Below are 12377 nucleotides of genomic sequence, written 5' to 3' on the forward strand. Positions count from 1 at the left end.
TCAGTCGCTTAGTGCCTGAGCTCGGATCATACCAATATCAGGGGGGATTCACGCACAGTCGTAAATTCCCACAGTGTGCACTATGTGCTTCGAATATTGTGTGTACTTTTTGTTTTATACAGTTGTCAGCCAGGCATCTAACTATGAAAAAATTACACTCCAAAAGACCCCGGGCTTCTGACAAAACAACCCGGGCTTAAGCCCAGTAAGCCACCCCCACGCTCCGCCCCTGGTCCAAAATTAAAACCAATGGAAGATGGACAAGAAAAGTTCAAAGCCATCAGGTGCTCAGTTTAGAAAAAATAGAAAAGAAGAGGAGGAGAAACGAGCAAAAGATACAGGTAAGCAGATGTGTCATTGGATAATGGCAGGTCATCCTGAAATGATCAGAATCAGAATCAGAATCAGAATACGTTATTAATCCCTAAGGAAATAATGTGGGTTACAGTTGCTCCAAGAAGAAATGGTAAAAACAGTAACAGTAAGAGACTAAACTCCAAACAATACATTATGTTACAGATTTTAATATTAATTAGTCATTGTCAGTTGTTGATTTGTCCTGTTCTCAATGTATGATGAATTATGATAGCTGTTTGGTATCCGTTTGCATACAATGCATACTCTCTCTCTCTTCATATGTGTGTGTGTGTCTCTCTGGTGAATTTCGACAACACTTTTATGTTAATGTACAATCCTTAATATGTTTTATGTGTGTGTATGTGTGTGTGTGTGTGTGTGTGTGTGTGTGTGTGGGGGGGGGGGTCAGAGGGAGTGTCGCCCGGGGGGGGGGGGGGGCAAACAGGCTAGAACCGCCACTGTGGATGGTTGTCTGTCTCTCTGTGTTAGCCCTGCAACAGACTGACGACCTGTCCAGGGTGAACCGTGCCTCTCGCAGAAGATAATATATGGATGAATGGAGATGGTTTGGCATCTCAAGTGGGCGGGTTTTTCACAGTGAGGCAAAAGACACTTTGCTTGTTATCACAAACAGTTGATTGCAGTTCTTGCTGCCAAGTGTGGCAAAACCAGTTATTACGTTTTGGGGACTCAGCTAATTTTTCATATAGGATCAGGTTTTGATATTCTTTTCCCCATTAATAAATTAAATCCTTTAAAATCTGCATTTTGTACTTACTTGGATTATCTTTGTTTAATAGAACACTTGAGACAAGAAATGTGACAAATATGAAATAAGAAAACAAAGCCCAAATAAACTAATTAAAAGAATTTATTGTGGTAATTAGACTGAAACACTGATGAAAATTATGTGAAATTTTAAAATTAAATCTGATAAGAGGAACAGCGCCTGAAATAATCTGAACTATCAGACCAATCACTGTCACGGACCAGTGTAAAGAAAGGCGTTCATATCAATTTTGTCCTGAGCCGCGACCCTTCTGTTTGAACTCCATCCATGCTGTGATTGGCTACAGTTCTACACAAGAGCCCGCCTTCTCCTCCCTTCCCCAAAGCTCATTGGTCGCACATCCCCTTCTTCGCGTAAAGCTGGAAAAACACACCAAACACACGTTTCGGACTTCTTTCTCATGTTGTTTCTGTGCGTCCTTCTTCACAGTTTCTTTTCCTGATGAGATTATAAACAGAGGAGAGTGCAGCTCTGCATGTCAGAAGTAGAAATTGATGGTGGAAGTTTATTCATGTTTACACGAAGCGGAAATCGGGCTGCACGAGCGGTTTAGCTCGGGAGTTAGGCCGGGGGAGAAAGCGGACTAAACTCCTTCTGGTGAGTTCACCCAGTGTGCTCGGGGATTTCCTCTTGTGCTCGGTGTAAGGAGAGCAGGATATCAGACATGAAGTTTAAGTCTGTGCTGTAAAACAGGAGCTGGGCTACAGTTAGCCTCAAATTGCTAACTAAAGGGGAGAAAATTAGTTCGCAAAGCCACGTTAAGCACTGAATTGGAAACTAAAGCTGGGGCTATTGTAAAGTAAACCATACCAAGATACTCGGGAAGCTTAAAGCAGAGCAGTGCCTCAAGCTAAAACAGATAAAAACAGTGTAAACTGTGACACCGAAACACCGTCATTATTATTAATATTTATTGATGGATTGTTAATGTTTTACGTTTCTTATTGACGAAGATGTTAAATATTTGCAGGTTTTTGTGCCTGTTGTACTGACATTGTAAAGGAGCTGTCAATGATTATTTTTTGGTTTTATAGGGAAAAAAAAGTTTTGTAGTCATAAACATGCATTAATTAATCTTGCTGATGCATTCTCATAAATGCATATCAGTGGCTGGTGGTTTGTGGAAGCTGCCATGTTGAATACAATGGATGACATGGCCTTAAGCCTGAATTATGCTTCAGCAGGAAGTCTGCTTGGTTTCGGTTGTTTACCTTTAACACTGGGTGTTAAACCTCACTGTGGGAGGATTCGTTATAGCATTCGTCCCAAAAGTCCTGTGATGTCATTTGTATAGGACACCAATGCAAAGCAACACAACACATTGTTATGTTGAGGACATCGAGGCGATGGTATACCTGCTGCTAAGCTGATGGTAAACCATTGGACCACAGTGTTGGTTTGTGTGCAGCCATTTCCCTCGTTTCTGTGTTTCAAAAATGAGGAGTGTGATTCTTCCGGAGGCGTCACTCTTATGACTCATCCAATCAGTGGCATGGAGCCTGGTTACATCACATTTTTGGCTCAACTCAGCTCACTTGGAACCGGGGTCAAGTAGCTACCGGTGGCAAAGAGGCTTAAATGTAACAAGTGGTTGTTTAAGGTACTGCTGTCTTGGGCTTTTGGTGGTTGACTGCACACATAAGCACAATTAGTCCCATTCAATAAAGGCAAAGCATCTGTGTTAGAGATTTCCACTTAAATGGTAATTTTATTGGGCTATTTGATAAACAGACACATACTTAAACTTGCGTAAACAAATCCCCACATAATTAATTACTAGTTAAAATATTTTTATTTGGGTTTTAGTGGGTTTTCTTTTGGCACTGACAAAATTAACTTTAGCCTGCACCAAAAAATATTTATATGCAAGAAAAGCTCAAAACATGCTGAACCTGACTGTCTTTCAGGTCTCTTGACGGGCGATCATGGAGTCGGTCAGCAGTCTGTCCATGCTGGGCCGCAAGCAGCTCACTGTCTGCCTGGTGGACTGTATGAAGACTCTGGGGGTCCCGAGGGCAGAGCTTGAAGGTGAGCAGCATTCAGAAACACAAGATCAGGATCCTTCCTACATCTTACAGTGCTGGTCACAGGCTTAGATACCCTCATCAAGTATACAAACAAGGGCAAGGGAATGAGGGAGTCAACAACAATTAGAGCTGGGAAAAGAAACAAGTCAAACACAGTAGTTTTTATAAATAATATGCTTTTATTGCTATAGTCAAAAAAACAAAAAATGGCTAAACTGAAAGTCAGTAACCAACAGAAATATGCTAAAATAACAATGAGATGGTTCAACAAAGCAAACTACTCACTAGTAATGCCAAAAACAAACTGCACAGCTACTGGCCTCCACTCGGCTGGTAGCTCTAACGCAGCCTTTCTTGTGTCTGGGCTGACTGCTTTTATCACTAGTATGATTTTTATCATGCTGTCAAGCTCCACAAATCAGTACCAGCATGCCTGAGGACCTGCTCCGATGTTCTTAATTTCCTATAGTGATGTTCCACAGTTACAGGCAAACCAGGATTTTACTGTTTGGGCAGATTACTTCTTGGGCATAAAACTGTGACACTGCCCACAAAGACTAATGTAAACCAGCCTTTTCTTTCTTTTATGGCAACATAGTCATCTGCTAAAATCCGCATTCACATGAATTAAACTTTTTTTTTCTAGATTTACATATACAATGACCACTCGGAGAGAGAGACTGAACTCACATGAGCCTGAAGCTTCATGCATAGCTGATGATTCTTTAGAGGTCTTCTCTGGTTACATATGTAACAAATGTTGCCCTGTTGTCAAACTGCTGTTTCTGAGAAATAGAGTCTGAAGAGACTTTGGGAAAATGTGAAGTAATGCATAGATTTTTATCTGTTTTATAAAAAGTTTTAAAACTTGGCCACCATTCTGGAGTCTATTTTAAAGCCCTGTGAACAGGCGATTGGCTGAATTTTAAAACAGTTTAAGGTTTTTGCTCACTGCTCATATCTGTATGCGAACAAATTATTTCAGCCTCCTTTTAAAGTAAAGTTCAAACAGTAAACCCTGAAGAGGTCAGCAAATAATCCATCAGTTTTCTGTGTCTTCCTCTTCTTAACGTCCTTTCAGCCCCGTCTGGTGACCTTCCAGTCCTCACTCTGAGGGAGCTGTCTGTCTCTTTGGTGGACTGCATGAAAACTCCAGTGCTGAACAGTGACGATAATCACAGCAGCTTGCAGCTCAACTTGAAAGAGGAGGACGAGCAGTTGGGGAGAGAGTACGAGGGCTCAAAGCTGGAGCTGCACCCAGTCTGGCAGGACAGCGGAGTCGGAGCAGAGATTCATTTGTATAAAGAAGAAGAAGAAAATAAAAACAACATTTTGGTGGAAAACAAACCTGAAGAGCTTGCTCGGACTGATGGCAAAATGTTAGTGTTTCAGGAGAACGGCAGCGGCACCAAAGGGATGGCGTGGCTCATACAGTGTTCCGAACTATCAGAGTCCCTCGAAACAGCTGCACTGGGCGCCAGTTCAGAGGAGGACATGGATGCAATGTCACAGCAAAGTCAGGAAGAAGATGCTTTATCAGACAGAGCAGAGACGGCACAGCAGGACACTGAAGCAGAGGAAGCTGAAGATGCAGAAACCCCCGAGCCCGAGTCTGGAGGTGAATGTTTAATAACTAGTGTTTTAGTAATTTTTTAATTATTTGATTAAAACTTAAAATTTTCACCAGAAAGTTTTTTTTAAGGCTTTGCTGCCAATATTTTAGCTTTGCACTACTGCTCTGTTGCCTCTTGGTGGCACTGTGACTATTAGATACTGCTGAGTAGATGTTCAGGTCTTCATCAAACATGAGAAGTTTGGGCCGTACTGGACGACATATGTGTGAGTTACAAATTTCCCCATGGAGCAAGAGACACGCTCTTCAATAAAAACTCAAAAGTTTTCCAATTTATCATCAGTGAGGTCTTTGCATTAGACTGAGTAAATATGACGCTGATCAGATCAAACCTTTAACGTAAAACCTAGAAATGTCATTATTTCTAAATGATATTATTTCCACACTACCCTCCTAAATTGTTAGCTTTACAGCATGGCTACAAAAGGTTTGGTTTTTGTAGGGTTTTTTGTGCATCCTGTGATGTTACATGTGTGTACCAATCTCACATATGCATGTAAAAAAAAAACATCAGTTGGGTTTATTTGTAGTAAGCCCAACTGTTCACATTCAACTGATGTGAAAGTAAATCTTCACCAGTTGCAATTCTCCTGATGAATTTCAGAGCATGTTTAGCTTCTAGAAAAAGGCCTTATTATTAGGGGTGGGCGATATATCGAATATACTTCAGGTATCGCAAGTTTTTCCATGTATGGTGGTTAAAATGGCTTTATCGTGACCATCGAGTATAAATTGCTATGGCAATATTAAGCCATTGACACATGTCAACATCTCCTCACACAGCAAAGAAAATGTTAAACCAGCTGTGATACCTGTGACTGTTCTTGGTCAGTCATTTTTATAGTCACTATCTAGACTTTTCTTTCTGTAATTTGAGATAATCCCATTTTTTGTTTTAAAATTTTCATATATCATAAGCACAAAAGAGCACCTTTTTCATTTCAGTTAGTTTATTTTGTCACATGAATTATTGCTTGATGTACTTTTGTTTGTTCTGATCTTTTGTTTGTTAAATGTCTGGTGTTGAACACAGAAAGAGATGTACTACCACAGTAGTGTCATTTTTTTGTATTTGAAGTAGAAGTAAAACACAGAATGGTCGATTTGAATGTTGTACTACACCAAAGTGGGTTTTTTTTGTTTTGTTTTGTTTTGTTTTGTTTTGGGGGGGGGGTATTTGAACATTAGATTTTTCTCATATTGCCCAGCCGTACTTGTTGTTGTTATTGTTATTAGTATCATTATGATTAGTTGTAGTAGTACGAGTAGTATTGGTATTAGCTTGAGTATTATAAACTTAGTGCAAGACCCTGTTGCATCTGCTAGGAGTTCTCAGGTCCAACAATAGCTCGAGCTGATTCAATTTTGGTGAAAATCATGTCAAGGTCACAGCAAATGTAAAAATCAGTAAAAGCTTTGCTTACCCACAATTTTTTCTGGATCATCCACAAACTTAGCACCCTCAACATCAAAGTTGACCTTGAAAAAAGATTTAAAGAAACCATATTAAGTATATATATGTATTATAAAAGGGCATGGAGAGCACTGTACAAAGCACTTTTTCAACACAATGCCTTACGATGTCACAAAGATGGCATAAAGGTTCGCAAATTGCAAACAGCATGAAAATACCTTCAAATTTCAAGTTTTTACAGCTTATAGAACCCAAAGATTTCATCTTATGGGTAAACATGCTATTTTAGTATGTAATGCTTCAAGGCCATAGGTCAAAAGGTCAGACATTAGTCTTGTTATAAAAGCAGATTGATTGTAATTAAAACATCAATTTTTTTACGTCCTTCAAGCTTCTCTTCTAAACATCATTTTCAACACGCTAATGGAATAATTTTGAGCATTGTGACTTGTAATCATCACTTTCTTCTTTCCTCTTCCTTGCAGCTCCTTCTTGCGTGTCTTCAACCAATGAAAACCAAACAGAGAACCAACAGGATGCTGCGTCTGAACCCCGACACCACCGCTGTGAGCACTGTGGGAAGTCCTTCGCAAGGAAGAGCAACGTCCTCCGACACCAGCGGCACAACTGCAGCAGAACAAAACCCACAGAAGATTCAGACCAGCTGGAGCAGGAGACGTTCTCATGCAGCAGGTGCATTCTAACATTTGACACTAAACGCGGGCTGAAGCTGCATGAGCTCTGTCACAAAGAGAACGGTGAAAGTCACGAGGGCAAAGACAGTAATGAGGTTCAACGAGAGAGGCCTCACACCTGCACACAATGTAATAAGAGCTTCTACATGCTGTACACACTGCGGCAGCATCTCCTCACTCACACTGGGGAGAAATCTTACCACTGTGAGGTCTGTGGGAAGCAGTTTGGCAGGGAAGGAACTCTGAAGGAGCACATGCTGATCCACACAGGGGAGAAACCATATAAATGCGACCAGTGCGGCAAGACCTGTGCCAGGCGCGGGGACCTCAGAATACACATGTTGAGCCACTCTGAGGAGAGACCTCACAACTGCAGCCACTGTGGCAAAAGCTTCAAACAGCTTTTCAAACTGAGGAAGCACGAGCGAATCCACACAGGGGAGAAACCCTACCAATGTCAGCTTTGCGCAAAGAAGTTTAGACTGCAGGAATCGCTGGCATCACACATCCACACCCACACTGGAGAGCAGCCCTTCAAGTGCAGACTCTGCCCCAAGGCCTTCAGTATCAGGAGCAACTTGAAGAAGCACCAAATGATACACACCGGGGAGAAGCGCTTTCACTGCTCACACTGCGACAAAAGTTTCCGGCTGCAGCAGCACCTGATATTCCATGAGCGTGGCCACACAGGGGAGAAACCATACAAGTGTGAAAAATGTGGGAAAGGTTATTGTCACCCGTCCACGTTGAAAACACACCTGTCCGCTCATGAGGAGAAACCACCACGGTGTTCCCTGTGCGGGCGGGAATTTAGAGATCAGGAGGAGTTAGCCAATCACGGGTGTGCTGAGTCAGCAGAAAAACCACATCGCTGCTCTCAGTGTGGAAAGTGCTTTTCCCAGATCATGAATATGAAGAAACACCAGATGATCCACTCAGGGGAAAAACCCTTCGCGTGCAAGGAGTGTGGGAAGCAGTTCAACCACAGTGGGAATCTCACAAAGCACATGCGCACCCACACCGATGAAAGGCCGTTTGAGTGTGAACTCTGCAAGAAGCGCTTCAGGCTCCTGCAGCACCTCACAAATCACAGATTAACTCACAACAAGAAAAAGTAGAGACTGAATCTGATGTTTTAGTGGAAGCAGCTGCAGATTAGGAGGACAAACAGGGATGACTGCTGAGATGAGATTACGTTGACTCAGCTTCACCCCATTTTAAGCTTTAACTGTAGCTCTTTTAGTTGTTCTTCATGTAAAATGAGACGGAAGAATGTTAGAGAGAAACTCGCTGCCTTGGTCTTTAAATGATAAAATGCTTTTAGAATTATAGTTTGGGACAGTTTTGTATTCTTTTATTTTATTTTTTTTACAGATTAATATATTAAATTGGGGATTTGTCCCAAACTGAAAAGGATGAAAAAAATGAAATGCCAAAAAAAGAAACTATTTCGGGAATAAAAGTCAATATTAAAACCAAAGAACTAAGAAACTATCTTGTGTCTGGATGTCATAGTTTTCATTGGTAAAATACAGATTGGATATTGATCATCAAGTAGTGAGTTACAATCATACTTTCACCACACTAGACTCTCAGTACGTCTACCTCACTGTAGTTGTCAGAGTAATTAATAATATAGATAATAGAGAAAATTAAAAAGAAAAAACTGCTGTTGGTCAAAATGGGCATCAACTTTTTGCCCTGTTTTAAGTCATGTATCTCTAATTAAGGAAACTCATTGCGCTCATTGACACAGACTGACTCCGATTGATTGGCAGAGGTTTCCAAATAACTGCAGATTGCAATCTGTCTGAGAGTTGCCACAACTACTTGTAGATGGTTGGCTTTGCGATGTAATTCAATGCAACTATTGGTCACCTATCTTTATAAATTTATTCTTCTCCTAGTTGCAGAGACAATGCTTTCCTACCTTTACTCCAGTGTGATATCTGCTGTAACCCAAACTGTGCTGCCACTGGATTTCTTGCAATGTGCACGTTTTTAACGTGATACGTGTCAACCTACGCAAGTGGCCAACACTGTTACCAGTAGGGCTGCCACAAACGATTATTTTGATAGTCGACTAGTCACCGATTATTTATGCGATTAGTCGACTAATCAGATCATCATCCACTGGACGTAAAACTACAGCTTAATTGCACCAGCAGCATCTGCTCTTATATAACTATCATTAGCTTACAGCTTTAAGCTTTTAAGGTGTTAACTAAAAATAAAGACAAGATGATAGTTTATTCAATTTTAATGAAATTTGCAGATTGTTTTGGTAAAGTTTAATAAACTCCTTGCTATCTAAAATATAACAGGACACCGGAGTATATTCTCCAGCATCTCACACTTCTGATAATCAGCTGTCTGCTTGACGTTTATTCAGCTGTGTAAAAACTATAACTTTAATCTCAGCCAAACCGATTTACTCAGGAACAAATAAAATACTAAAAAAAAAAAAAAAAGCCAAACAACAACATTTTTAATTTATCTAAGTGACTCATATATATTTAACCTGAGTCGCGAAAGACGGCGGTGGGTTTGAAAACAATTTGCCGGGAGTCCGGTGTTCTCACGGCGCTAGTGACCTAGCCCCCGGCTAGCTATCGAGCTAGTGGGTAACAGACGTCTCCGAAAACGTCGGAGCGCTTTTGAAAATATGTGTAACAGCTACCCTGAGGTACCCCTGAGCAAGGTACCGTCCCTACACACTGCTCCCCGGGCGCCCAATGGCTGCCCACTGCTTCACTGAGTGAATGGGTTAAATGCAGAGAGCAATTTCCCCACGGGGCTCAATAAAGTACAATAATAATGTAATAATAATAAACTGAGCCGATATTTGAGGTTTACACAGCTACATTCTCGCCTGAAAATATGTTAAACGTTTATTTTGTGACCCAGAAAGAATAATAAGAGTAATATTAAAACTAACTAGCTACCGCCATGACAACTGCGCTGGGCTGCGCTATGAATTCTGGGACACAGCTGCTTCTTCTTCTTCGGGGTTTAACGGCAGCTGGCATCCTTGTACATGCAGTGCTGCCATCTTCTGTTTCAGTCCGTTATTACACTCTTAAATCCTGCTATTATTCCTGCGTCTTTTGCGATCTTACAAAGCTTCAAACGACACGTCGACTATTAAATCAGTCGTCGACGATTTTGATAGTCGACGTAATCGTGACTAGTCGACAAATCGTGGCAGCCCTAGTTACCAGCATTCAAACTTGTGCTGGGTGTTTTATCTGTTTACCTTCAGATTGTGAGCCTTTATGTAATTTCAATTTTTTAATGAAGTGACAGTGATAATGGAACTAAATAAAATTCAGGGACTTTTTTTTTACCCTCTTGAATTCTCGCTCTTCGCTGTGGTCAACATATTTGTGCCTCAATGGGTTCGACTTATTAACCCATTCCTGCTCATCTATTTGGATATTTTTGGCAGTCTCTCTCCAGGGATTCACACCCTCCCCACATACTACTCTGCAAGTCAGAGCAGACCATTATACATGAGTTTACAATCCAAGAATCTTGTAAAAGTGTAAACCTTTAATCTGCACTGCCAATGTTGTGAATTTTTAAGCCAAAGTGGTAACTCATAATGCGTCAACACGTATTTGGTCATTTCTTACTATGTCTTGAACTTGGTCCTGAATTGTTTTTGTGTGTAAGACATGACTGAGCTGTTCAGTGTGAAGCTTTAGGTTTTTAATGTCTGGTACAAAAACAACAACACCTATGACCTCAGTAATAGCTTAGCACTTATCTTAGTACAAGGACATGCAGATGGTTGTTAAACTCCTGACATTCAAATACACTGCATTTTGACCATCTTCTAGGTTGGTGTGTAATTATTAATTTTAGTATCAATGAACTTCCATGTTAGGTTAATTGGTGATTCTGGCTGTAGTTGTAAAAGTTCATGAAGGAAGCAAAGCAGATAAAATAGCTAATATAACTGAGGAGTTGGTTCTTTTCTTCTTGAGGTGGTTTCAGAGACACCACTAGCTCCCCAAAGTGTCCCATTTCATCACACTGAAAGCAACTATATGAGAGAAAGATGAAAATATGACTTTGGAAACATGAGTATTTCTTTTCATAATAAATCTGAATCGCTGAACATGGCTGAGAAAAACATCAAAGTTAAGGTAAGTGCTTACTCTATACCGTTAACTATCGCTAAATTTAATCACATTTTTAATCTGAGAGTAGTTTGTGTTGGTCTTTGTTCAATGTTCTGATGGGACAAGTTCTAGTCACACAAACTCTTCACCCAGTGCACATGATAGCAGTGAAATTATCAGTTGCAGTAATGAAGGCAAATTTATCTGCAGCTCCTTTAAAGGAAAGGCGCTCCAGCAGGATCCAGAAGTGTTTGCTATATTTGACTAAGACTGAGCCAGAAACAAATTTCTACTGCTTTACAGCAGAGAATACATTCATAGACTTTGACGCTGAGCTAGATTATGCAGTTCTGGAGCTCAACCCTGAAACATCTTGATGCATGCTCAATCATCCAGGTAACCCTGAAAGCTCAAAGGCAAAACAAGAGCAAAGAACAAGGTACCACTGGGGCTCCACTGCCTCCCAATGGTAAAGCCTGCATCATTGGACACCCAGCAGGGGAAGTGAAACAAATGGATCCTACATGTATCATTGAGACAGAGAAGAGAGGGCAGGCTGCTGATGATTATTTGAGTCATTAAATTAAGTCATTAAATCCAATAATCATCCACTTGATCTGTAATTATGCCACAAAGCAAAGCATTGAAAACATATTAGAGGGTGGAAATAAAGCAGGAAAAGTAGCGACCTAACACACTTCGATGTATCACGCTGGCTCTGGCTCTCCAGTGTTTGATGTTTTTGCAGGATTTACTTATGGTTTTACAAAAGAAGTCGATGGTATTTAACTGATAGTAAATGAGAAGTGAAGCAACACAGTGTGTAAAACAGTTTCTTGTCTGTGTGGTAAAAAGTTGAGATGAAGATGATAATGTACTTCTGCACTTAGTGAAGAACTTACATTCTGCTAATAGGGTTCTTTATATGGTTAAAATCTGTATCTTTGTCTGCACTGATTTAAAGAGTTTTATGTGTCTTTGTGAGACATTCAATCCTAAATTGTTTCCTATCACTAATTTGTCAATCCACTTTTACTTTTCCTGAAAATAAAAGCATGCATATTGTTTGTTTCTTTGTCTAAGTATAAGCTTTAATCTTCTACAGACCCAGATCAGAAAGATTGGCTGAGACTTATTGCTGCTGCTGATATCAATACACTTCATATGTTACTATTAATCAGTCGTGCCATTTTGTTTGGTCTGTGCTGCTCTTTAAGCAGCCTTAAACTCAAGAGTGATTCTTTGTTTGTTCCAGTAGATGGCGGTGTTGCTTCATTATTCTCCTCACTGGTAAACAAGAAAGAAAAGATATTTCCTATAGTAATTTAGTCTGT

At 40.4% G+C, this 12377-nt stretch overlaps 1 protein-coding gene across 1 annotated transcript; it reads left to right on the forward strand.

The window, feature by feature from the left end:
* The first annotated feature begins 1491 nt into the window (after positions 1-1491).
* Positions 1492-8386, forward strand: LOC147334517 (uncharacterized). The gene is made up of 4 exons (XM_086273007.1): positions 1492-1744; positions 3055-3175; positions 4256-4792; positions 6707-8386. Exons 2-4 carry the CDS (start codon positions 3073-3075, stop codon positions 8032-8034), a joined length of 1968 nt encoding a protein of 655 aa, XP_086129133.1. The 5' UTR covers positions 1492-1744; positions 3055-3072; the 3' UTR covers positions 8035-8386.
* The last annotated feature ends 3991 nt before the right edge of the window (positions 8387-12377 follow it).

Source organism: Aulonocara sp. 'chitande type north' Nkhata Bay, linkage group LG3 (genome assembly GCF_057382095.1).
Source record: "Aulonocara sp. 'chitande type north' Nkhata Bay isolate Kocher_YH1m ecotype deep benthic linkage group LG3, A_spYH_male_GT1.1, whole genome shotgun sequence".
NCBI classification, from domain to species: domain Eukaryota; kingdom Metazoa; phylum Chordata; class Actinopteri; order Cichliformes; family Cichlidae; genus Aulonocara; species Aulonocara sp. 'chitande type north' Nkhata Bay.